The sequence below is a fragment of the Mus musculus genome, chromosome 4, assembly GCF_000001635.26.
Source record: "Mus musculus strain C57BL/6J chromosome 4, GRCm38.p6 C57BL/6J".
NCBI classification, from domain to species: Eukaryota; Metazoa; Chordata; class Mammalia; order Rodentia; family Muridae; genus Mus; species Mus musculus.
Genome location: NC_000070.6, coordinates 149,111,696 through 149,137,953, shown reverse-complemented (window position 1 = coordinate 149,137,953; position 26,258 = coordinate 149,111,696). Strand labels below are relative to the sequence as shown.

Sequence of the window (26,258 nt, the reverse complement as noted above, 5' to 3'; positions counted from 1 at the left end):
AAGGGTGCATCACCAGGCCCAACATATATATATTTTTTACTTAAACACTTTTATTTACTTATATATTTATTATGCATATGTGTGTATTTGTGTGTGCATCTGCATGCGGGTACCAAGAGAGACCAAGAGAGAACATTGTGTCCCTTAGAGATGGAATTACACGTGTTTAGTGAGCCACCTGATGTGGGTGGTGCGTCTGGCCGGTGCTCTCAGTGACTGCTAACCAGTGAGCCATCTCACGCACGTTCTTACAGATGCTTGAACCCCGGGTCACACCAACGCTAAGACCCTTCCGCGAGCTGTCGCCAGGGGGCGCGCGCGGGACAGGAAGGAGGCGCTTCGCGCTTTGACCCTCGGCGCCGCCCGTCGCAGAGGTAGCGCGGGAAAGTCTGAGCCGACAGTGGCGCGCCGACCGGGGTTGTCCGCAGTGATGGAGGAGGTGGAGGCTGAGGAGCCGCAGGAGTTCTCTCACCGGCAGGTATAAAATAAATGGGGTCCCAGCAAGGGCAGGACGTGAGGTCCTGGGAGAGGGAAAGGCCCCGAGTCCCTAGCCGGCCTCCGCGTGTGCGCATGCGTCGCTCGGCTGCAAGGAGGGGGTGCGGTCCGCCGAGCCTGCGTCCAGCTCGCCAGAGTCCGGGTGTCCCGGCGCTGTGAGGGTCGGGTGTGGGCGCTACAGAGAGACGATGGGGCTTGGAGGAGCGTTTGCCCAGCATGAGGGAATCTATGGGTTCGAGTCCCAGCACCGCACCTACCGGGCTTGGTGGTGAACGACTGTGACCCCAGCACGGAGCGGGGTGTGTGTGGAAGCGAGAGGCTTAGGGTGGAGGCAGAAGCCAGTTTAGAGTCATTTTCAGCGATATACCGAGTTCGAGGCCAACCGGGATTACGGGAGGCCCTGTCTTAAAGGAGGGCCCGCCCGGTGGTGGCGGCGCAAGTCCTTAATCCCAGACTGAGGCAGGCACATCTCTCAATTGGTCTACAGAGTGAGTTCCAGGACAGCTAAGGCTACACTGAGAAACCCTGTCTCGAAAAACAAAACAAAAACAACAAAACAAAACAAAAACAACAAAACAAAACAAAACAACAAAAGAGGCTGGGGATAGCGCGTGTGAGGGTGAGAGAGATGCAGGAGAGACACACAGACTAATTCAGGGGCTGAGGCAGGAGGATTACGAGTTTTAGATCAGTTAAGTACCTAGAGAGACCCTGTCTCAGGAACAAGCGAGGACAGTGCGTGGGGCTCAGGCCTTTAATTTCAGGAGTCAGAGCGAGCGGTGTGTGTGAGCTTGAGGCTAGCCTGGTTTACATAGTGAGACCTGAGCAGTTCACTAGGACCTGGGAAACGTTGTCTATTCTATGCTGCAGAGCCCGGAGTCAGCCCCTGGCAGGCTGCCCTAGAACCCACCCTCTGGCGTCGGTTGTGATTTCGGGTCCTCTAGTCAGTTAGTCGTGGCCCAAATATAGTTTTCTCCTTTGCAAAGTCGGAATACGGATAACTACTGCACGGGGTGGTGTCAGAGCCAATATTCAGTTGTTTGATGAATCAGAGCTGCCATCTCAGCTGGGAATGATTGTGAGCTCAGGGTTGGGGGTTGCTTCCTTAGGTATCTGCGTCCCATCGGCTGTCTGCCCTGCACTCCTGTTTTAAGAAATTCAGAACCTGGGCTGGAGAGATGGCTCAGTGGGTAAGAGCACCCAACTGCTCTTCTGAAGGTCAGGAGTTCAAATCCCAGCAACCACATGGTGGCTCACAACCATCTGTAACAAGATCTGACTCCCTCTTCTGGAGTGTCTGAAGACAGCTACAGTGTACTTACATATAATAAATAAATAAATCTTAAAAAAAAAAAAAAAGAAATTCAGAACCTTTAGAACCATCGCTAGAGCCCAGCTGTGAGCACCCAAGCGGCCATCATCTGTTTTCACTTGGCAGCTTGCTTTCATTTCAGTGGTCCTCAACCTGTGGGTTGAGACCCCAATTAGATATCCTGCCTATCTGATAATTATGATTCACAACAGAGATTCACAAAGTTACAGTTATGAAGTAGCAATGAAATAATTCTGTGGTTTATGTATTAAAATTAAATAGTAAAACAATTTTACTACACGAGGAACTGAGTTAAAGGATGGCATCCTTGGGAAAGCAGGGAGCCACTGCTCATCTGCTCTCTGTAGCAAGCGCAATTCTCAGGCTCTCATTTCAGTTGTAGAGCCCTGACCCTCCTTAGGGAGTGTGGCTAAGCCGTTTTAGCCTGCTGGAGGCTCTGAGTTCAGATGAAGCCTGGCACGGGCCACTGAGCGCAGATTTCTGGGAGGCAACCTGGTCTGCAGAGTGAGTTCCAGGCCAACCAGTGTTACACGGAGACCCTGTCTAGAAAATAAAATAAGATGAGAACACAAGTCAAGTTCAGGGTGGCATATTTGTCTTCTGCAGAGGAGGAAGGTTCTCTGTTCTCTTACACCCTTCTGATCGATTGTTACATTTCACAAGTGTGTTCAGTTGTTGAACTTTGTTTGTTTTTGTTTTTTCCAGACAGGGTTTCTCTGTGTAGCTCTGGCTGTCCTAGAACTCACTCTGTAGACCAGGCTGGCCTTGAATTCAGAAATCCTCCTGCCTCTGCCTCCCAAGGTGTTGGGGTTAAAGGCGTGAGCCACCACGCCCGGCTAGTTGTTGAACTTTATTTTTTTTAATATTTATTGATTTATTTAATGTATGTGAGTACACTGTCATTCTCTTCAGACACACCAGAAGAGGGCATCAGATCCCATTACAGATGGTTGTGAGCCACCATGTGGTTGCTGGGAATTGAACTCAGGACCTCTGGTAGAGCAGTCAGTGCTCTTAACCACTAAGCCATCTCTCCAGCCCCGTTGTTGAACTTTGTTTCCTTTTTTGTTTGTTTGTTTTGTTTTATTTTTCCAAGATAGAGATCTTCTATGTAGTCCTGGATGTTTTGGAACTCACTCTATAGATCAGGCTGGCCTCAAATTCAGAAACCCGACTGCCTCTGCCTCTCTAGTGCTCGGATTAAAGGCTTGTGTCACCACCACCCTGATCTTTTTTGTTTTTGACACTGACGGTTTTGAAGAGTCCATTAAGAGCAAAGGTGTAATGGAGAGCATAGACTATAGTTAAATTATTATTATTTACTTATTTATATTTTATTTATTTATTTTGGTGAGGCTGCTGTCAGGTCAGCTTTTAAGGGTCAGTTGTCAGGCACTGCAGCAATAGCCATAACCCATCTTGCCACACACACTTTTTTTGACAGTCTTGTCTTACTAGGTAGCCCTGGCTAGCCTGGAAATCACAGAGATCCACCTGCCTCTGCCTCCCACACTCTGGGATCTAAGGCGTGTGCCACCATGTCTGGAAGTCTTGCTTTCATTTAATTTATTTATTTCAAAGAATTATTTATTTCATGTATATGAGTACACTGTAGCTGTCTTCAGACACACCAGAAGAGGGCATCAGATCCCATTACAGGTAGTTATGAGCCACCATGTGGTTGCTGGGAATTGAACTCAGGACCTCTGAAAGAGCAGCCATCTCTCCAACCCCCTATTTTTTTTTATTTAAATTTATTTTTTTTAAAAGATCTATTTATTATATGTAAGTACACTGTAGCTGTCTTCAGATGCACCAGAAGAGGGAGTCAGATCTCATTACATTACGGATGGTTGTGAGCCACCATGTGGTTGCTGGGATTTGAACTCAGGACCTTCGGAAGAGCAATCGGTGCTCTTACCACTGAGCCATCTCTCCAGCCCCTTAATTTAAATGTATTATTCGTTCCTTTTTTTTTTTTTTTTTTTTTTTGTGGTGCTAGGGATTAAACTCAGGGCACCTGCTAAGCAAGCACTCTGCCTCTGAAGTACACATAGTTGGGGCCTTTTTCCCCCTGTATTCTCTCAGCTTTTAGAGCAGAGCCTGGCTCTTAGTAGACAGTAAATTCTTACTGATTAAATGGGGTTGGAAAGGTGAGTTACCAAGTTTGCATCTTGCTTCTGGTGTACCTCCTGAGGACCCGGATGCCCACTCAGCCATGTAGGCAATATCAAGCTAGGTAGTCAGGGTCCTGCCCTGGAGTTTAGGGCTGGCGATTTAGCCTCCAGGTCTGCAACCTGGAAGAAGGAAGGTGGCAGCTTAGTGGGCTGGGTCAGACAAAACTTCCCTGAGCCGGGTGTGGTCAGAAAGATCGGTTTACTGTTCCCAACCCTACCTGACAGAGGCTGATGATGGTTTTGTCTTCTCTGCCAAAGGCCTGGGTTTACCTTGCCTGATGGCTGAGCAGATGAGGGTTCCTAGCTCATGTGCCTGGTCTCACCCAAACAGCTCTGTAGTTGACCCTACTCTTGCCTAAGTAGTGCATACTTGCTGGTGTCTTGGATTCAGGTGTCACCATGCCTGCCTCAGCTCTGTCTTCAGATATCATATAGTGTTTCCCTCCAGACAGAGCAGCCGTGACTACTTGGGAGACCCTCATCTGATCTCTGTCACTGGGCTGCGCCTCCCAGCCAGCTGCGTGTTCTTTTGTGTTACTCCCTGCTGGGTGTGAGGCTCCACAGTCCTGTGGCTGCTCTGTAAATGCACCCAATAAACTCATTGGTTCCCCAGGGTGGACTTGGTTGGAGTGGTCCTTTCTTTGGCTGGTGCCCTGTAAGGAGGGGGTTTGTTCCCATCTCCCCAGGGGAGGAGGACACACTCAGTGGGGAGACGGAGCAGGGCTGCTGTTCGCCCGCTTGGAGCCTCTTCCCCGTCCCCTTTCTTGGTAGTCTTGGCTTAGGGAAGAGTGATTTTTTTTACTTCTTCCCAGTATTTAAAAGGGGTTTTGGGCCTGGAGAGGTGGCTCAGCTCAGGTCAAGAGCACTTCCTGAGTTCAATTCCCAGCAACCACATGGTAGGTCAGAATCATCTGTACCGGGATCTGATGCCCTCTTCTGGTGTGTCTGAGGACATTGGTATGTATATATATATACACAATAAGCAAAGAACTCTTTAAAAAGGAGGGGGAGGGTTTCTGAGGACTAGGGATGTGAGTCAGTGGAAGTGTTTGCCTAGTGGGTCAGTGTCGGCTGTTGAGGTGACTGTGACTCTCCAGATGAAAGGATGGTCAGGCATGTGGTCACCGGCCTTGCTGGTTTGTGTCTTGTCATCTGTACATGGAGGGTTGAGGCTTCTAGGGACTCGGAGCAGAGGGATGGGAGCTTTCTGTCTTTGTTTAGCCACTTTCAGGCCACAAACTGCTTTCTCATCGTATTCCCCAGAGGGGCCGAAGTGAGCAGGGCCTGGGGGGCAGCTGAGGCAGGGGCAGGCAAGCCCTGGTGTCACATCTCCTCCTTGACTGTCACAGATTATCTTTATGTGAGCTAAATAATAACCATTAGCTGAAAGTCTCTTTTCCCCACGTCACACTCCAGAGAGTGTCATTAACTGACTAGTACACTTAAGTGTCACTCGGCTGGGGTGGAGAGCACAGGGGAAAGTGGCCCAGCAGCCTCCCCTTGGTCTTAATCGCAGGTGCAAGAGCTCTCATTTGCAGCCCCTCAGGACTTTGGTTTCCCCCGCAGAGGCTGAAGGCGGCAGTTCACTACACGGTCGGCTGTCTCTGCCAGGAAGTCACGCTGAACAAACAGGTGAACTTCAGCAAACAGACCATCGCGGCGATCTCCGAGGTGACTTTTCGACAGTGCGGTACGAGGCCACTGCCTTTTTCTGTGGGATTTGCCTGGGACCAGTGTGGTAGGAGCTGAGGTGTGTCACACACATACACACACACACACACACACACACACACACACACACACACACACACACACACACACACACACAGCTCCCACCCCTAGCCGGTGGCCACATTCTCCCTGGTCACCTCATGCTGTACAATTTGTATGCTGTGTGGGAAGGGCCGTCAGGTTGTCCTGTCGTGACAACACCAGGCATCAGCACCTTGTTTAAACTGCACTGGTGGTGCCCCGGTGGCTGGAACATTGGACACTGTCCCCATTCTTTCCTTCCCTAGGGTGTGTAGCAGCTGAACCCATGGGTAGGCTCTTGCTTCCCTTGAGAGGAAGGTTGGAGCAGAATTTAAAGGACGGCCCCTAGGGACCAAGGGGCCCCCCCACAGTCAGGATAAGTCTTAGAAGGGGGGCGTTACTGGGAAGGACAAGGAGGGGTCCATGATTTTAAAAAGCCAGTGCTGTGCTGACTAGAAGCCAAGGCTACACTCCTAAAGATGGAGATAAGCCAGCTAAAATCTATTTTTTTCTCTCTCTTTCAGAAAATTTTGCCAAAGACCTTGAAATGTTTGCCAGGTGGGTAGAGAAGCTGGCAGTGTGATCTGAGGTCCACTGACATCATTGTCCACATCTGTTGGTGTATTTCGGGGTTCTTGTTTTCTGGGGGTGGGGGTTGTGGCTGATCATGACGCCGCTGGGGATTAACATCTGCTCTGAACACGTCAGTTCAGACCGCCTCGGTATTTCTGAGTTTTCTTGCGGGTCTCCGAGTGACCCAGCTCTGGCTGACAGAGGTCTGAGTTGCATCCCCAGGACTCTGCACTTGTGTGGCTGCCTGTATTAAAAACTGTTCCCTGGGACGGTTTGATTGTTGTGGGTCTGGGAGCTCAGGGGGTCCTGGGAGGGGCCACGTTGTGTCGCAGCCTGATTGCTTGCAGGTGTACAGAGAATGACAGGCAGGGGCTTCCATCCGCATCCGCCATGAGGAAGCTCTTAGCAGTGATTTGTGTCGTCTCTTCAATTAGCACCTCAGGTGATTGGAAGCCATTGCTTTTCGGCGGCGGTTGGCATGACTGAGGCCCCTGCTCTCTGCACCTGCGCGCCCCGCCTCACAGCGGTCCTCTGCGTTCTGTTTCTAGGATGGATATTTTCAGTGCATTATGTAGTGTGTTCTCAGGGGCTCGAAGCCTTCCTCTTCTCCATCTATATTAATATCTGTCCCTAAAACCTGCTCAGCATCATCCATCGCGTACCCAAGTGGGATAAGGCAGTGGCATGGGATGCCGGTGGCTTCCTCAGCTGCTGCTCGCTCGTGCCCACCCCTCGGTCCCATGAAACTCCGGTTGCCTTCACCTCCCCTTCCGGTGTTAGCTGTGGAAGTCAATGGAGTTTTTTTAAAAATACTTTTGTGTAGTTCCAGCAGTAAGCTGGGTGTGGTGGGGACATGCCTGTAATCTTGGTGCTTGTAAAGTTGAGGCAGGAGGATCACACGTTCAAGATTATTGGTCTGGGCTACCTAGTGAGGTTTTGCCCCCCCCCCCCCCCAAATCCAGTGGTTACGTATATGCAAGCAGAACGTTCATACACAAAATCTACCAAACACTCCTTCCTCCTTTCTGCGCAGTGGATTGCTAAAGTTGGGACTTGACTGGGGGTGTCTGCTATCCATAGCAATATGGATATGGGGACCCCGCTCCTGCAGCTAGGACGGCAAGGACATTAAAATCCGGCACAGATACCGGGCACCGGTGGAATTGTGGAGGGTATCTACCTTGCTGCTGCCCAGTGGACAGCAGGGCTTTGCAATCCTCTGCGGGGTTGGTGTCTTGGCTCATTACCTCACTCATTTTACTGTGGCTGCTGCCTGATGCTTTCAGTCCGCAGAGATGGACCACTTAGGCACCTTTGCTCGTCGGAAGTTCGACCGTGAACCTTTGTGTTTCGCCTAAACTTTAATACCAAACGTTCTGTGACTTGCTCCTGCCCTTTCTGCAGACACGCGAAAAGAAGCACGGTCACCACTGAAGACGTGAAGCTCTTAGCCAGGCGAAATAATTCACTGGTGAGAGATGAATTTCCTCCCTCTCTCCCCTCCCCCACCGGAATACATTATTCCCAATTTGTCACTTATTCCTCGGGGCGCCTTGCGTTAGAGATGGTGGAGGTGCTCAGACCTGCCTGTGTTTTATGGTTCTCCTTTCATTATGATGGATCTCGCAAAACCAATCTAAAATTTTCTAATCAGCTCTCTCTGGATTCCATAATTTACCTTTTTTGTAATATCTCAAAACTTCGGTCCCATGATTCATTTACCGTATGATGTCACAGGTTAGTCATGGATAGTCTCTGGGGATGACCCCCTTGTGGCGCCTTTACCCCAGAGCTGGGGATTGAAATCTAGGGCCTTCTGCACATCGGACAAGTGGTATACCACTGGCTATGCACCCACCCACCCACCCCTTGTCTGCTGCTTGTTTGTAAAGCTTATTATTTTATTTTATGTGTGTAAATGTTTGGCTTGCATGGATCCATGTGTACCATATGCTTGCCTGGTGCCCTTGGGGGTCAGGAAATGGTCTCAGACACCCTGGAACTGGAGTGAACAGGTGGTCATGGGCCACAGTGTGGGTGTTGGGAATCAGAGCTGGGTCCTCTGCAAGAGCAAGAAGTACTGTTAACCACTGAGCCATCTCTCCAGCCCCATTTCTTGTTTGAGACACTCGTGCTGAATTATACAGGCTAGTCTTGAACTTGACTTTTAGATCAGGTAGGCTTTGAACGCGAGATCCTCCTCCTCTGTCACCATCCCAGGAGCCTGGTTTACAGGTGTGCCACCCCAGGCAGGCCATACCCGCAGTTCTGATGGACCAGGGTGGACGGAAGTCTGCAAGCCTGGTTATGCAGAAGAGAACACGATTTCTATTTTTTCACATCTCAAGAGTCATTTTGACCAAGCAGTTATTTTCTAGGTGAAGACACTTGCCACTTTGAGGTGTCAGTGTCACCTGGCTGTGACTGCCAGCAGACGTGGACCACAGCGATCCTGCCTGGTCTCTGCCCTTCTCATGATTTCCCCTCCACAGGAATGGGGACTTGACCCTGTCTCCGTTTCTCGGATAGTTAGTGCTCAATAGATAACTCAGTCAATGAATTTCCACCAGTTCTTTTGGAATGAATATTGGAAAAGGCATAAGTTACTGTGAGGATTTTCTTTTAGGTTTGTAAAATGATTTATAGACAGATTTAAAGACTTAAATATAGTTTTGCTTTTTGTATATATACATAGCTAAAATACATTACAGAGAAGAATGAAGAGATTGCCCAGCTTAACCTGAAAGGAAAGGCCAAGAAGAAAAGAAAGCCGGAAGATGAAAGCAGGAGCTCTCGGGAGTCCATGGCTGAGGAGCTGGACGGGGCTGAGGAGCTGCAGAGCGAGAGCTAAGGCCTTCATCTCATCTGGAAGCAGCGCTCGCCACGAGGGCAGTCTGCAGGGATGAGGACAGACATGGGAAGGACGGCCCCGTGTGTGGGCAGCTTTTCGTGCTGCCTGTTTGAAGTCATTCTCGGCAGAAGCTTAGAAGCTGGGAGTTCCTGCAAAGCCACCTCACGCGTCACGGGGCATAGGAAAGGCTTGCACTTGGGTGGCACAGCGTGACTTAGTGACTGGCAAAGTGGGCTAGCAATCAGCTGTGCTGGCTGTCGGGGTGAGCTTAGTCCTTCACTGTTTATTTCCCAGGTCGAATGCGGGTCTCAGCAGGGTGAATAAATAAAGCTGTGTTTGCTGAGCCCAGCTGCTGTGGCTTCAGGTCTCAGCCTCCATCGCGGTGACTGGTGGTCCCTGGGAATAAATAAAGCTGTGTTTGCTGAGCCCGGCTGCTGTGGCTTCAGGTCTCAGCCTCCATCGCGGTGACTGGTGGTCCCTGGGAATGAAATCTCTTACTCTTCAGGGCTGATTTCAGAAGCAGGGCTTTGTGGCTTTTCTAGCAGGTCTATAGAATTAAGCCTTGGCTCTCCCGAGGAGATGTCTGCTTGAAGGGAAAGTCTGGAGTGTCCCAAGGGCCCTGTCCTACTGTTGCTGTGTCCTGAAGGATGTAAGGTGTTCAGGGCCTGCCTTCTTTCCCTTGTGGAGTGGTAGGGGAGCAGAGGGATAGCTCGCTGGGTGTAGGCAAAGCCTGATGACCTGAGCGTCACCCCATGGTGGAAGAGGGACCTCGGGAAGGTCTCTAGAGCGGGGCGTGTTTTACTTTGGAAGGAGCCGACTTTCAGTTGCTTTGTTTCAGTCTCGAGCCTCCCTTGGATCTTGGTGTTCTCTAGTGTCTGAGATGGGGTTTCAGGTCTGTCTGCATATGCGGGGTCCATCCCTCACATCCCCACAATTCTCAACCTGGACCTGTGAAGGGCCAGGAGGTGGCCCAGGACTTTGTCACTGTCTTGGGAAGGAAGTGGGCTGTCAGCTGGCCGAGTCCAGGTTTCTCAGGAAGTGACTGTGACCTATACAAAGAAAGCATCCCTTACACTTGGCCAGTCTATCGACGTGCATGTCTACATTTTCAAAAATGGTATCTATGACGGGGAGAGGGAGATGCACGTGTGTGCTACAGCGGGAGTGTGGGTCAGAGGTCAAGTTTGTTAGGAACCGGTGTGTTCTTCCGTTTTACCATTATCTGGGGGCCAGAGTGGAGCTGCAGGTTACCAGGGTTGCATCGCAACTGCTGTGCTCAGTGAACCATCTTCCTGGCCTCGTTTCTTTCTATCTTTTTTTTTTTTTTTTTTAAAGAAATGTGCAAACTGCTGACCTGGGCATCTTGGAAAGCCCTAGACCAGGAACTCTGCAAGTGTGCATGTCACTGAGAGGCCCAGGACAGCGTCCGTGGCACTGAGATGCAGAAGGCCTTTGGTCCCGTCTCTCTTCTGCATCCGCATCTATACTTGAGCGAGTCAAAGGTCTAGCCTGGGGCAGAGGGCAGTCTGGGACATGCTCTTGGTTCATCCTTCCTTGCGACCTGGTGAACACTGGGGCCATCCTGTGACCCTGGGTCTTCTCTGTACCTGGTTACTTCTGCTCGTAGCCGATTCAGACATGCCTGCTTTTAGCTCCGGGGATGGACGGAACCGTGGTAGGCACGTGCTGGGCTGAGCTGAGCTGCGTCCCAGCCTGCAGTCTTGCTTCTCCTGGGTAAGACCCCACATCTTCAGCTCTTTACCCAGGCCTGATTTCATATTCTGTTAAATCACCCGGCTTTGTTCTGATGGCTTCCTGCTTGCCACAGGCACAATCACAAGGAAGCAGAACTCCCAGAGCAAGCGCGCATGTGTTCTAAAATAAGAGCAGATTCACTCCAAACACAGGAAAAGTCCCGAGTCTTTAATTAAGGGGCTAAATCCAACCCCACAAATGTTTCTTTCTGTGAGAGCTGATTGCTCCGGCTTGTGCGTCACCGCGTGAGTGTGGAGAGGCGTGTAGGTTTTCAATGAACGAGTGCAGACCCCCAAGCAGGTGGTGCTAGAGCTTAAAACACCACAGAAGAGACCCTCGTCCACCAAGCACAGACCTCAGCACGTCCGAGGATGATGGGTGGCCGAGGCACAGGAGGCAAGTGGCCCTCAGCCTTCGGGCTGCTGCTGCTCTGGGGGGTCGCAGCCTCCGCCCTTCCCCTGGAGAGTGGCCCTACTGGCCAGGACAGTGTGGTGAGTGCACCTGCTCAGTTTGTCTCTGTAATTCTGACCACTCAGTCCTGCATGATGTGTTCTGTGTTGTGGTGTGTGTGTGTCCCTAGGATTTTACAACGCCCCATTCAGACCCCTGGTCCCTGTTTGCCCTCAGTTCTCCTAGCCTGGGTCTGTCAGGGACTCCTCTCTGCTGGTGTCTGCTTTGGAGACAGGGATTGCTTCCAGCTGTCACAGCGCTCCACCGTCTTCTCTGCCGTGAGACCAGTCACACGGACTTCCAGAGCCTTAATTTATATACACAGCTATACTCTCACTCGCTCAAATAATTCCTGCCCTCTTGTTCTCCATGGTGTAAATTTTATAATTTCATCAAATGATTTACTTTCTCTTTTTTCCATTTTTGAAAAAGTTCCAAGAAAGAGTCCATAAAGTTGACCATTAAAAGTGGATTTTTCTTTGAGATCACCAGATGAGTTTCAGATGGGTCGTTTATCATCAGAGTACTCCTAGAAACTTCCTGAGGAGTTTGAAAGAAGGCCCAGACTTAGCGACTCAGTCTGTTCTGATTTCTGAACATCCAGGAGGATGTGTGGAGGTGGGAGAGCCTGTGGACCCAGGGCCTCTCAGCTGGCAGCCATTTTGACAGCTTTCCTAGTCTCAGAGCTGAGGACCTCAGCACAGATTATAAGGTAGAAGTTAAAGCACTTTATTTGTTTTCAAGATAAGGCCTCACTGTGTGTAGCCCAGGCTAGCCCAAGCTCACAGTACTCTATCTGCTGTTGCCTCCTGACTGCCGAGTCCAAAGGTCTCTGCTACCATGCTTGAAAAAAATCAGCATTTTTATTTATTTATTTATTTATTATTATTGGACTGGTCTGTTTTTCTCCACTGAGCAGTTTCTCTAGAGTCCGTCTCACTCTGACTTTGAGGGAGTGTGGTTTGTTAAGGAACAGTTTGCTCTCTGTGGGGGGTGGGGGTGGGGGGGCATATCCGAAGGCTGAGTGAGTCCCAGTGAGTGAGTGGTGAGTGGTTGCTTTTCTCTCCTTTGTTATCTGCTTCTCTAAAACACAGCAGGAAGCCACCGAGGGGAGGAGCGGCCTTCTGACTTTCCTTGCCTGGTGGCACGAGTGGGCTTCCCAAGCCAGCTCCAGCACCCCCGTCGGAGGGGGTACCCCCGGGCTGTCCAAGAGCCAGGAAAGGCCACCCCCCCAACAGCCCCCACACCTGGATAAAAAGCCCTGCAAGAACTTCTTCTGGAAAACCTTCTCCTCGTGCAAGTAACCCCACCCTGGGCATAGCACCCTGGCCACCCTGTGAGATGCCAACGAGACCTGAATAAAGACTGTCAATCAGCGGGGAGCTTTCTTCTTATGTCAGCTTTGCCTCCCCTGCCCTGTGAGAATCATTGGTTTCAGTAATGCTCGCTACCGACAACAGGTCAACTAAGGGATTGGAGATTCAGTGACCCCCTCCAAATAAAATGGTGGTGGCTCTTGCTCCAATCAGCAGAACCATTGGGCTTCCGTCCCCTTCCTGGTGCTGGGAGGTGAGGGTTATGTCTTCTCTTGGTCGACATGCACGTGCGCGCATTTGTGTGTGTGTGTTTGAGTGTGTGTTTGAGAAAAGGTCTGTCTAAGCTCAGGCTGGCCTTGAACTCCTATGTAGTTATGAGTGACCTTAAAATGATTTTCCTGCCTCTACCTCAAGTGTGGGGAATATGTCCAGTTCAAGGCTGTATATTTAAGAGTTCAAAACAGAGTTTATTCTTAGCTTTTGGAGGTAGGGTCTTACATGTAGCCCAGTTGGTCCTGAACTCCCAGCCTGTCTTGGTCTCTTGAGTGCTGGATACAGCCATGTACCACCACATCCAGCCCACTTCAGTCCAGCATGAAAAGTCTCTTCTGGCCCGAGGGTGGCAGAGCGCGTGCCCTGGGTCTGGATTTGATCCTCGGCAGGCACTGTGAACTTCACAAGCAAGCTAGCAACACTGTGTGGTGATTATTCCTCATATTTTAGCTAAAACTAATTTTAAAACTAATGTTATGCTATTAAGCTGACACCATGCTGACATGCTTATAAAAGTTATAGACAAATTCGTTACACAGCTGTTTTAATTAGTAATATGAATTTGTTAGTTCTTCCCATTGATTTTACTTGGTGAGGAAAGAGGTCTCCTGACAGAAGTTTCCCACCGGGCAGTGTGGCTCCCTTGCACCCTGTCCTCCATTCCACTTGCTTTAGAGACAGGGAGTCATTGTTTAGCGTTGTCTGGCCTGCATCTTTGTGTGCAGACTAGTCTAGCCTCTGATTCAAATTGATCCATCTATCTCTTCCTCTCTGTGCCAGGTGGGCCTCGGGATGTGTGCCACAGTGTCTGGCTTACCTTGACTTCTGAGACAGGGATCCCCCCAAAGCTAGCATCCAGACTTTGTCCAGTGAAATACTTTACACACACTTGTCACGTTAGTCTTCCCATTTCACCTCCAGTGAGTAGCGGTTAGATGAGAGATAGTTCTGTTTTCTACGATATAAAGCGACCAACTGCTGAACCCACAGCTAAGCAGAATTTTGGTCTTTTCCAAGGAAGATGGGGGGCAGATTGCTGTTGCCAAAATTAGCTTCAGTTCTCTCCCCTAGCCGTGAAATACTTTCTGGTTTATACACACCTAACTGTCGAGGCACACATTAAGAGAACACTGAATGTGAAGGTTCTGGATGCTAAACTTGCTGTCACTGTGTACATGTGAGGAAAACTGCTGGCATCCATCCATTCCCCCCACCCACCCCACCCCCCACTGTTAGGTGCAGGGATCAAACTCAGGTCACCAGTGTTGGGAGCCACAGATTTTACTCACTGAGTCACCTTTCGGGCTATAGGAAGGGTGTGGCGGGTTAGGTGTGGTGGTGTAGGGCAGAAGTCCCAGCCCTCGGGAGGTGGAGCCAAGAGGATTGCTGGGAACTTAGGACCTGCATGGGTCGCACACTGTGACTTAAACCTTCCCCTAAGTAGGCTACTGCCCTAGGCGGATCTTTCAGTGTGTGGAGAGAGACTGGGACTCAACTCCCTACAGCTAAACTCAAAGCTTACAGATCTAGAATTCCATAAGATTCTGAGAATCAGGCCTAAAATGGGGAAGGGCCCAAGGCTGCTGGAGATGCCAGGGTTTTATCTCCGGACATCTGGGGAAGCAGACTCCAAATGTGACTGCTGACTTGGCTCTGGGTCCTCAGAGCTGAGCTGGGTCATCCAAGCTGAATACGGCAACACGGCTCACACTTCTGCATAGCAGCCTCAGAGCAGTACTGGGGTCCACGTGTTAGTGGAAGGATCCGAGTGAGAGGCCAGATAGTCTCCAGAAATTGGTCTTAGAGTTGTTTTTTTTTTCTAGAAGAAAGGTGTACTAGAGTGTCACTGTGAGTCTTCTCTGCACCATCCATAAGACTAGACTTTCCCTTAACTGTGTCCCTGTGTCCCACTGAAGGACAATAAAGCTAATGATCTTGCCAGGCCGTCTATTAAGTCCAGGAGACTACGTCAGCTGGCATCAGTTAGCTGTTAGTTTAGACTGAGTTACTACGCTCAAGGTTGGTGAGAATGGGTGAATGCACGCACTCGTGAGCATCTGACTTCCCATACCTGGTGTCACGTGAAAAAATAAATAAATAGAAGCAAGTAGTGTCCACCTGTCACCTGACCCGGGGTGGGGGTTGGAGGCAGACTGGGAGTTCAGTGACTAGCCAATGTAGCTGAAATGGCCGGCGTCAGGTTCAACGAGAGGCTTGTCTCAAATAAGGCTGAGTGTCAAATAAGAAATCCCATTAACGGGCTGGCGAGGTGGCTCAGTGGGTAAGAGCACCCGACTGCTCTTCCAAAGGTCCAGAGTTCAAATCCCAGCAACCACATGGTGGCTCACAACCATCTGTAACAAGAACTGACTCCTTCTTCTGGTGTGTCTGAAGACAGCTACAGTGTACTTACATATAATAAATAAATCTTTAAAAAAAAAAAAAAAAGAAATCCCATTAACCTCTGACCTAGTGTGCTCGCATATGCTACTACACCATGACCCACAGGTACATAAACTACACACATAAATAAATGAAAAACCAGTAAAAGGGAAAGAGGTGCCTTCCTGGCTTTAGGATCTGGGCATGATTTCTTAGAGAACACCTTTTTGTTGGTTGGTTGGTTGGTTTTTGAGACCTGGTCTCTACATAGCCTGGCTGTCTTGGAATTTACTGTGTAGACCAGGTTGGCCTCAAACCAGAAGAGATCCTCCTGCTGCTGTCTCCTGAGTGCTGGGATTAAAGGTGTGCCCCATCACATCCAGTTTAGGGCATAGCTTTCTGTAGTCCAGTATGTGTATCGTCAAAGTGTGGCCAGTATCAACGAGACCTGGAGAGCTTTGATTCATCCATTCTAATTCCAGTATTTGGCATCAGATGTCTAAGTGCTGGGGAGGAATTCAGTATGAACAGTCCGTAAAGTCCTCCACAGGAGTTTGTCAGGAGTAACAGCAAAGGCTGCCACACGTTGAAGCCTTGGACCAGGAAACATAACAGACACACTCAAGTGTGCTGCAACAGTGCTTGCTGAAGGCACATTCCACATCTTCACTGGCAGCTTCATAGAAGGATGTGTTCCATGTGAACAAACCGGGAAGGAAACCTAGTTATCTAATAGAAGGAAACATCTTCTTTCTTGATGGGGAAGGAAGAAGCCAGGGCCAGGTGAGTAACCCGTTATTTATAAGTTGAGCCATTTTTGAAGCAGTGTTTTGTATCGCTGTGGTGGTTTGAAGATGTCACCCATAGCTGGGCAGTGGTGGCGCACACCTTTAATCCCAGCACCTGGGAGGCAGAGGAGGCGGATTTCTGAGTTCGAGGCCAGCCTGGTCTACAAAGTGAGTTCCAGGACAGCCAGGGCTACACAGAGAAAGCCTGTCTTAAAAAACAAACAAACAAACAAACAAACAAAAAAAAAAACGAAACCCCAGGATCTATTAAAGCTAAAAGTAACTTTTAAAATAACGCTGGCACCTGGGAGGCACGGCTTTCCTTTTTGAGATGATTTTTCCCAGGCTGGCCACAGATGATCCTCCTGCCTCAGCCTCTCTAGCAGGTAGGTAACAAGTACACTGTAACATCGCTCCTGGCTCATCCATGCGGATGGGAACCTGTCTGATGTACAGCAAGATGACTCAGCAGGCAAAGTGCTTACCTCCAAGCCTCGAAAACCAAGTCCATCCTTAGCGCCCACACGTGGAAGGGAAGAAAACCAAGTCCTACAAATTGCCCTCTGCCCTCCACATTAGCGCTGTGCAACATGTATCTGTGTTCACTGCAAAGAGAATAAGTATAAATCCCAAAGCAAACACCTATTCAAAATTATTTTAGTTTGAAACCTAATTTCATTTTAAAAAATCTTTTTTTTTTTCTTTTTTCTTATTTAAGCCAGGGTGCCCCTCTCTGTAACCTTGGCTGACCTGTAGTTTACTATGTAAACAAGTGTGGTCTCAGACTCACAGAGATCCTCCTGCCTCTGCCTCCCAAGTGCCAGGATTGTTTTAAAACTTATTTTTAGCTTTACTATCTCCTGGACTTCCAGGAACACACACATTTAAGATGTAACCCAAGGACAGGTGGTAGTCTCTTCAGAACGTCATTGCTTGGGGAAATCTCTTTGCCAGGACTATGCTGCTGTGTTGTCTGACAACTCTCAGCCAGCCTGCCTGTGACAGATTCAAGGCCATCTGATGCTAACACAGCACCTGACCGGTCGCTTTGATGTGTTTGGTCACATACAGTGTAGCATACACGCTATTTGATTTCCCTTTGATTTGTGTACTGTCACACTCGGAAGGGATTAGTGTTTCTGACAAACAAAGGCAGCTGGATGATCAACCATGGCTTTTATTTAAGGATTTCGAGGCACTGCGAGGATCGGGGAGGGGACTACTGGCATTAATATCAGCAATGGCTTTTATTTAAGGATTGAGGTACCACGAAGATGTGGGAGGAGCTGTTGATACCAATATTTGGAACTGGTGCTATCAGGCACTACAGGATGTAAAAGCTGCCTGCCGACAGATCTGCCTCCCGCTGTAGGAGGAGGCAGGTCAATCATGTTAATCTGCTCTGTGCACCCCACCTTCACCCCGACACTCAGTGCTGCATTTCCTTGTCAATGTGAGGCTGGGGTGTGGTTCATTAGGGAGCACGTGTACAGCATCTATGAATGAAGCCCTAGCTCAATCCTCAGTGCCCAGAACACACACACACACAGACACACAGATGCACGCACGCACGCACACACAAGAAGTGGGCTGGAGACTCTTGATAGCAGTCTTCTCCCAACATGTGTAAGTCACATGACCCGTAACTAGGCGCCTTTTCCCTGAAAGCAGACAGCACTAGAGATTGCAGAAGTTGCAGAACTCTGAGCAGAAACAGCGGAGAAAAACTAGAAGTGCTCTGGTCTGCAGACAGCAACCTGAGTCGCATTGCATGGGCTCATTTAATGACTCTTTCTAACCCCTGCTGGCAAAACATATTAGAAAATGGAACGGAGTTTCACAGTGGTAACAGCTTTACACCACTGAGTCAGATATTAGATGCCGTGGGTTAGACTCCGTGTCCCTGGGGTCCCCAAATGCAGTGTGTGCCTTTAAGCAAACAGCAACTGCATTTATTAGCTTGAGAAGTTCATGGCCACAATTGTTGCTGCTGGGCGCCTTTTCTCTACCCTTGTGTGTCTAAAACTCTATTGTTCAAGTTGGAGAGTGAGGACATCAAGTCCTAACTATATGAGAGGTTTTCACTGCCCTTGACCAGAACTTTCACTTGGAACCTAAGGCCTAACACATGCTAAGCACATTCCGGGAGCTGGAGAGATGGCTCAGTGGTTAGGAGCACTGGCCAGGCTTCCAGAACAGCCAGAGTCAATTCCCAGCACCCACATGGCTGCTGAGAGCTGTCTGTAACTCCAGTTCCAGGGGACCTGACACTGTCTTCTGGCCTTCATGGACATGAGGTACACAGATATACACGCAGGCAAAACACTTCCACAGGTAAGAAAACAAAACGGAAATCCCAGTACAGTAAAGGAGGTAGAGAGGCACATGCACAGCCCTGAACCGCTTTCCTGGAGCTAGAAGAGCACACATGGGGCAGGAGGTGGGTGAGGGGGGAGTGTGGGCGGTAACAGGACCATGGAAAGTTACTGACAGCAAAGCCCGTCTTCTCCGGTTTGGCTACGAGGAGTCTCGTTTGGCTCGTTTGGGTCGCTGTGGTTCCCCAGGCAGTGGGCTCCTCCTTGCTGATAGATTCCTGAGTGAATGCAAGCTCTGCACTTGCTGCAGCCGCAGGGCGAGCTCCGTGGTGCAGGCCTGCTGGACTGTCTCTGCCTTCCTTATGTCCCAGCTCAGAGCGACAGCCAGGGCTTTGGGATCCTCCTTGGAGACAGACTGCAGCGAGAATGAGAACCACTGAGAGAGACTGAGAGACACCGCGCCTCTGAGCCTCTGCGCCTCGCTGGGCTGCTCGCACTTTCTTCTCTTTAGACATAGGCCGGCCTGGAACGCACTATGATGTGCCTGTCTTGTCTTCCTTTCCTTTCCTTTCCTTCCTCCCCTTTCCCTTCCCCCACCCCCTTCTTTCTTTTTTTGTTTTTTTGGTTTTTTCGACACAGGGTTTCTCTGTATAGCCTTGGCTGTCCTGGAACTCACTTTGTAGACCAGGCTGGCCTCGAACTCAGAAATCCGCCTGCCTCTGCCTCCTGAGTGCTGGGATTAAAGGCGTGCGCCACCACCACCTGGCTATGATGTGCCCTTGATGGTACATGTTTACACATCTTTTTAAAATCTCCTAAGCACAACAGGAAATTGAACTATGCTCAAGTTAATATAATTCCCTTCCCTTCTACCCAGCATCAGGAGGTACTAGGTACACAGGGGCGAGACCACCACCCTGATGGACTCCCCTGTTGAGTGCTAGCTCTCTGCTCTTGAGTTAGCCAGCACAGGGTAGGCCCCATAAGCCTGCCTTTTTTATTTCCCATGGTGCTGGCGACCAAATCCAGGGTGTGAATGTCGGCCAAGTGCTGATCTTCGCCCCCAGCCGTGAGTTTGCCCTTGTGTGCGACTGTCCTGGCCTCAGAGCACTTGTGGATCTTTGACTCTTTATCCCTTGAAGCCACCGCAGAAGCTTCAGCCCACAGTTCTCCGACTGGGTCATTATCAATTTGGACAAGAGACTAATGTTTGGTGACCTGAGGGACTACACCCCTTTTCTTTTAAAAGTCACTTCGAGCTTATCGTTGGTGGCGCGTGCCTTTAGTCCCAGCACTTAGGAGGCAGAGGCAAATAGATCTCTGAGAGTTCAAGGACAGCCTGGTCTACAGAGAAAGTTCCAGGATAGCCAGGACTACCTCCCCGCTCAGAAAAGCCAGTTGGATCTATATTAAGTAAGATGTTTGCACATGCTCTGGCTGTGTGAAAAGGCAAACTGGCAGCTGAGCCGGCCTGTGGAGGTAAAGGAAAGCCACATACATGCCTCTGCACCTCCAAACATACGTCCATGGAAGGCATTCTCTGCAGTCTGGGTCCCTAGTTCTTGCCCACCTCCAAATCCTGACTAGATAAACTCAGCTCTGGGGCAGGCTTCTCCTTCAGTGTGGTAAGGATCTGGCTTCTGAGCAGCACTTCCGAAGCCATCTCTCTGCCGACGCCTGTGTCAACTGCATCCAGCTCTTCACTGAGGGCAGCTTTGGACTCTGCAATGTAAATGAGACAGCAGGCTATGAAGGCGCAGTGCCCAGCCGAGCAGGCAACCTCAGTGAGTGAGAGAGAAGCGTCCTTCCTAGGGACTGTCATCAGGATACTGGCCTGCTCCACAGACAAGGCCCCACCTCAGGGCTGCTCCTTGGTAGCTGCAGTGGGAGTCTTACCTTTCTGGTTGGACAAGATGTTGCCCTCTTTCTCCAAGGCCTGGAGGTAAAGTTCCAGGAGCTGCTTGGACTGGCGGGCTTCCTCTCTCTGGTCAAGCACCTGCTGGAGTGTGCTCTGCAGCCCCTGGACAGTGGCACAGCTTTGGCAGAGTTCCTGAGCCAGCTCTGCACATGGGATGTCGATGAGCGCCTGGCACCAGAGAGAGAAAGGCTCAGAGAAACTGCAAGACAGCCTCTAGCCCCAGAGAAAGGCTCTGAGAAGCAGTCTCTAGCTCTCCAGCACACCCATTTCAGAATCAGTTCATCTTTTCCTCAAGTTACTTTAAAGAGAAAAACGTTTGATGTTTCCAAAATTCTAGGGTGAAAACCGGCGTCAAAGAACAAAGTTAAGCCTCCTTAGAAATTCAGCTCCGTGGGTGCAGGACAGGTGGGCCGTGCCACCGGACAGGCGTAACAACTGGGGAGGCGGGGTGAGCTCAAACCCTGGAATCTCAGAGATGTGAGAACGGCAGGGATGGAGCCGCTTTCTGCACCTGCTTTGGAACATGGAACCATGACATCCAACTGAGAGGACCATGGGCACTGGAGCTCTTCTCCCTGATAACGAGGTATCTACATAGCCTTAGCCTTCAGCCAATGGCCTTCCTTTCCTGGATACTCCTCTCATGCTCGATCCCCAAGGGTACTAATCCCGGATTCCCACCACCCTGAGTAAGGTAAGTGCATTTACATGGCCCCACCCGCCCCAAAACAATGCGAACAGGCAAGGGTCATCTCAGAGCTGCCTCACTAAAGCCCGCCAGGGGAAAGGTCTTCACTTAAAAGGACTGTGCCGCAGGCTCCTGAAGCAGGCTTTTCTCTTCTACACTCCCTCCATACTCAGCACTTGCACCCAGCCAGACTGGACCCTACTCATCTCAGGCTCCACGTTCCCCCTCCTGCCTGTTATGCAGACATCCCAAGGACCACGGACACCCCCCCCCCACACCCTCACACACACACTCCTGACTTCCTCGTCAGGTGTACACCGGGCACCTGGGTACCCAGAAAGAACAATGAAACCGCTGCACTCGTCCCAGACCTCGCTTTCCCCTTCCGGTCGGTCCGGCATGTATGTAGCGGTGTCTGATCTCCTGATGGGAAACATGGGCTGTGGATTCTCCAGTCCTGCGCTCTGCCTTCTCTGGCTGGCAGAGAGGCAGAAGGTGATACCACACATGGGCTAGAGGGATGGCTCAGCAGTTAAGAGTATACACTAGCTGGGCGTGGTGGCGCATGCCTTTAATCCCAGCACTTGGGAGGCAGAGGCAGGCAGATTTCTGAGTTCCAGGCCAGCCTGGTCTAAAGAGTGAATTCCAGGACAGCCAGGGCTACACAGAGAAACCCTATCTCGAAAAAACAAAACCAAAAAAGAATACATACTGCTCTTGCAGAGGACCTGAATTCAGTTCCTGTGGGACCGCTAAAGGCGGCCTGTTTTCTGGTGGAGCTAGGTTCAAACCCCAGAGACCCAGCAGATTAATCTGCAAGGGACAGAAGGCCCATTTGCCATGTTCCCAGACACAGGCTCCTGACATGGGGCCCCAGCTCCATAATTCTGTGGCCGTCAGTCACATAGGCTGTCTTGATTCCACTCCAGTTACCTGGCAATAGCCAGGTAGGCCCGCCTACTACAAAAGGGGCTACTTGCCCGCTCCTCCCCCTTACTCTTTTACTCTCTTGCCTCTCTCACTTGTCTTGCTCTTCCTCTCTACCTTCCCTTCCCCCCTCTCTCCACATGGCTATGGCAGGCCTCTACTTCTCTACTCTTCTCCCTCTCTCTGCCTTTCTACAATAAACGCCATAAAGCCATGGACTGCCTCTTCTCATTGGGATCTGGTGTGCTGGAGCAATGGAGCAGGTCTTCCCTAACGAGCTGTGTCTAACCTCCCTCTTAGGCCTCCCTGCATTCCAGACACTGCTTCCTCACCAACCCAAGCCACCCACTGAGCAAGATGAGGACTCTCCTCCCCAGGGACCCAGCTGGAGCTCTTTCCCTGCCTCTTTCCCTACAGCCCCTGGCTAGAGTCCACCCGAGGGCCCACACTCTGTGCTCAGAACTTCGGAGGCATCTGCCCGAGTGTGAGAACCTGCTGTCCCTGGCCTCTGTGTGGCCTAGGGACCTCTGAGCCCAACTCCAGCAGTTCTGCTGGGACCTCAGACTGTGCATTCCCCCCCACCACCCCCAGAGTGGGTTCCTGTGGCATCTCTCTCTCTTTTTTAATTTTTTGGTTTTTCAAGACAGGGTTTCTCTGTATAGCCCTGGCTGTCCTGGAACTCACTCTGTAGACCAGTCTGGCCTCGAACTCAGAAATCTGCCTGCCTCTGCCTCTGCCTCCCAAGTGCTGGGATTACAGGCATGCACCACCACTGCCCGGCCATGGAACCCCATTTTTAACCCACAAGTTCCCAGCATTTATGCAGGGCGGCTCACTATTACTGGTAACTCTAGCTTCAGGGGACCCACACCTCTGGTCTCTACCAGCACCTGGACTCACAGACCACCCCCACAACACACACACACCACAAAGAGTCAATATAAAAAATTAAAAAACATTAGTATTGTTATTACTGTGTTTGTGGTGTATGTGAGTGTGGGCAGAAAGACACCAGGGTGTGTATGTAAGAGCAAGGGTGTGGGAGCAGAAGGCAGGCGACTCTGAGAATGGAGTCTCTACCACGTGGGTTCCGGGGATGGAAGTGACTTCCCTGGGCTTTATGGCAAACCTTTACCCACTAAGCCATGCTGCTGGCCCTGTTTCTTAAAAATATTTATCTATTTCCGTCATGTGTGTGGAGATGAGAAGACGGCCTGGAGATTTGAACTCAGGTCATCCAGCCTGTGCTACAAGCTGAGCCGTCTCTCCAGCCCAAGACTACATTTTAACATGTAACCTATGCTGAGCATTGACGGCATGCTCAAGTGAAGGATGAAGGATGTTAGCTGTTTATTCTAAATTTACCAGAAGGATAATTTTTAGTAGGCTCAGTGTTTTTTTAACACACACACACACACACACACACACACACACACACACACACACACACATATACATACACACATATATAACATCACTTGATTAAATGTAGGTTTATAGGCTGGAGAAATGGCTCAGTGGCTAAGAGCACTTGTTGCTCTTAGAGAAGACCCAGGTTCAATTCTTAGTACTCACACGGTGACTCACAACATCTGTAACCCCAATTCAGGGACTCTAACAGGCAAAGACATGTACACATGTATGTATGCAGGCAAACACTCATATACATAAAGTAAAATCCTTTAAAAAGAGTTAGGTTTAGGCAGGATTCTCTTAGAAGTCTACAACTATGTCTTGGATGCATGGGTTCTTTGGGCTTTTGGTGGTGGTGGTGTGTGTGTGTGTGTGTGTGTGTGTGTGTGTGTGTGTGTGTGTGTGTGTGTGTGTTTGTTTTGCTTCTTGAGACAAAGTCTTCTATGAAACCATTGCTGGTTTGGAGCTGTGTGTACCGGGCTGGCCTTGAGATCACAGATACCTGCCCTGGAAGTGCTGGACCTAGACATGAGCCACCATGCCTGGCTTGTACTGTCCTTGGCAAAGCAGCTCCATTGATGCCAATGCTTAAATGGATATTAAAACCCTTTTCTTTAAAAAAAAAAAAAAAAAGCCGGGTGGTGGTGGTGCACGCCTTTAATCCCAGCACTCCGGAGGCAGAGGCAGGCGGATTTCTGAGTTCAAGTCCAGCCTGGTCTACAAAGTGGACAGCCAGGGCTATACAGAGAAACCCTGTCTCGAAAACAAAAACAAAAAAAAAACCCAAAAAACAAAAACAAAAAAAAACCCTTTCTTAATAAACAACTTTGCTTCAAAAACAAAACAAAACAACCCCCACCCCAAACCAAAACCCCAAAACTATATGAAGAACAAAAAACCAAAAAACTAGACATGGTTGTGCATGTCTACAAGTCCACCCTTCAGGAGGCTGGGACAGGAGAATTACTTGCTAAGACTTTGTGGTTAGCTTGGGTATAGAGACCTTGTCTCCAAAATACACAACAACCCAGGCCTGAGGACGTAGCTCTGTTAGTAGCACATTGGCAAGTGTGACCCTACGTCAGGAACTTAGATAAGCCAGCATAAACTGGAAGACAGTATGGGAGTACTGGAAGCCCAGCGATGCTATGGGTACATGGCGAGTTTAGGGCCAGTCTGCAATCCCTAAGACTGGCTCAAATCAACAACAACAAAATTGCTTCACAAGGAAAAGTGTACAGTGTTGATGTTGACGCTCTCAGGAGCCGGTCTGAACTCAGAGACATGTTAGCTTGTTAGGCAGTTTAAGAAACAAACGAGCCGGGCGTGGTGGTGCACGCCTTTAATCCCAGCACTTGGGAGGCAGAGGCAGGCGGATTTCTGAGTTCGAGGCCAGCCTGGTCTACAGAGTGAGTTCCAGGACAGCCAGGGCTACATAGAGAAACCCTGTTTTAAAAAACCACAAACAAACAAACAAAAAAGGAACAAACAGAGTCGAAGTGAATGTCTGAGGTTCACAAGGCCCTGGGTTTGATTTCCAGTATTGAAAACAAGCTGATGATAAAATGATCCTCGATTTAGGGGCTGGAGAGATGGCTTAGAGGTTAAGAGCACTGACTGTTCTTCCGAAGGTCCTGAGTTCAAATCCCAGCAACCACATGGTGGCTCACAACCATCCATAATGGGATCTGATGCCCTCTTCTGGTGTTTCTGAAGACAGTAGCAGTGTACTCATACGCATAAAATAAACAAATCTTTTTTTTTTTAAAGATTTATTTATTTATTATATTTAAGTACACTGTAGCTGTCTTCAGACACTCCAGAAGAGGGAGTCAGATCTTGTTACAGATGGTTGTGAGCCACCATGTGGTTGCTGGGATTTGAACTCCGGACCTTCGGAAGAGCAGTCGGGTGCTCTTACCCACTGAGCCATCTCACCAGCCCCAAAATAAACAAATCTTTAGAAAATAAAAAAAAAATAAAGAGCTTGCATCTCTAGTGTGCTAGAAGCACGTTTTCATCCTCCACACGGCCCAGAGCTCTCTTGATGGTCGCCTTTCTCCTTTCCTCCTTACGAAGCATACCCAGCTTTGTAAGCCCTTTCTGTTTCTCCGAGACTCTTGTACATTCAGTTTGACTTGTAGCTGAAGATGAACTTGAACTTCAAGCCTTCCTTCCTTCCTTTAGCTCCATGATGTGGGAAGCCGTTGCAGAGTGGCAGTTACAGAGTGGCAGTTACAGAATGGCAGTTGCAGAGTGGCAGCTGGCTACTGCTGGCCACCACACATACATAGGCAATAAAGGTTCTTTTGCCAAGATGAGAGAGAAGTTAACCAATCAGATGTAGGCATACAAATGAAGTGATTAGCATAACCCAAGCACAACCAATCCAGGTGTGAGTCACGCCTCTCCTAGGCCTATATAAGCAGCACCAGTTCTGGGCTTGGGGTCTTTTCGCCTCTACAATCAAGCTCTCCCAATAAACGTGTGCAGAAGGATCCTGTTGCAGCGTCGTTCTTCCTGGCCAGTTGAGCGTGCTCGAGATCATAGTATTGAGAATACAGTTCTACACACACACACACACACATACACACACACACACACACACACACACACACACACACACACACACACACACACACGCTCGATTTATCCTGCTAGGGATCCATGTTAGGCAAGCTCTGTACTAAATGAGCTGCATCCCAGGCCCCACGTTTTGGAATCAGGAGTCTCCCAGTGTAGCTCTGGTTGGTCTGGAACTCACTCCGTAGCCCAGGCTGGCTGCTTAGCAAGCCTCCCTCCTTAGCCTCCCAAGTGCTAGGTGACAGGCGTACACTACCGTGCCTTCTGCT

The 26,258-nt window shown here is 49.7% G+C and overlaps 3 protein-coding genes across 6 annotated transcripts in view; 2 read left to right on the top strand and 1 right to left on the bottom strand.

Annotated features, from left to right (window-relative positions):
- The first annotated feature begins 353 nt into the window (after positions 1–353).
- On the top strand, positions 354–9,605 carry Cenps (centromere protein S). The gene is made up of 5 exons (NM_027263.2): positions 354–478; positions 5,572–5,695; positions 6,282–6,315; positions 7,735–7,801; positions 9,026–9,605. The coding sequence occupies exons 1-5, from the start codon at positions 431–433 to the stop codon at positions 9,179–9,181; spliced, it is 429 nt and encodes a 142-aa protein (NP_081539.1). The 5' UTR covers positions 354–430; the 3' UTR covers positions 9,182–9,605.
- Positions 9,606–11,190: 1,585 nt separating this feature from the next.
- Cort (cortistatin) lies at positions 11,191–12,920 on the top strand. Of its 2 annotated transcripts, none has more exons than NM_007745.4 (2): positions 11,191–11,427; positions 12,481–12,920. In NM_007745.4, exons 1-2 carry the CDS (start codon positions 11,308–11,310, stop codon positions 12,688–12,690), a joined length of 330 nt encoding a protein of 109 aa, NP_031771.1. In that variant the 5' UTR covers positions 11,191–11,307; the 3' UTR covers positions 12,691–12,920. The 2 variants fall into 2 exon arrangements, with proteins under 2 accessions (NP_031771.1, XP_030109015.1); XM_030253155.1 differs by having other exon boundaries at positions 11,277–11,427; positions 12,484–12,920.
- Positions 12,921–17,300: 4,380 nt separating this feature from the next.
- Dffa (DNA fragmentation factor, alpha subunit) overlaps positions 17,301–26,258 on the bottom strand; it is a 16,512-nt gene continuing 7,554 nt past the window's right edge. The window contains exons 4-6 of one of the 3 annotated variants that reach the window (NM_001025296.2): positions 20,357–20,546; positions 20,031–20,182; positions 17,301–18,875 (exon numbers count right to left, since the gene is read on the bottom strand). In NM_001025296.2, the coding sequence (NP_001020467.1) occupies positions 18,663–18,875; positions 20,031–20,182; positions 20,357–20,546 (555 nt within the window). In that variant the 3' untranslated portion in view covers positions 17,301–18,662. Of the gene's footprint in view, positions 18,876–19,825; positions 20,183–20,356; positions 20,547–26,258 lie in introns of those variants that run through there. The other 2 variants (NM_010044.3, NR_104263.1) reach the window with 2 other exon arrangements.

Excerpts from the sequence above, each read along its gene's own strand:
- Cenps (NM_027263.2), top strand. The coding sequence starts at position 431 with ATGGAGGAGGTGGAGGCTGAGGAGCCGCAGGAGTTCTCTCACCGGCAG. Across the intron at positions 5,696-6,281 it reads GGTGACTTTTCGACAGTGCG|AAAATTTTGCCAAAGACCTT; the intron begins GTACGAGGCCAC and ends TCTCTCTTTCAG. Across the intron at positions 7,802-9,025 it reads CCAGGCGAAATAATTCACTG|CTAAAATACATTACAGAGAA; the intron begins GTGAGAGATGAA and ends ATATATACATAG.
- Cort (NM_007745.4), top strand. The coding sequence starts at position 11,308 with ATGATGGGTGGCCGAGGCACAGGAGGCAAGTGGCCCTCAGCCTTCGGG. Across the intron at positions 11,428-12,480 it reads CTACTGGCCAGGACAGTGTG|CAGGAAGCCACCGAGGGGAG; the intron begins GTGAGTGCACCT and ends TCTAAAACACAG.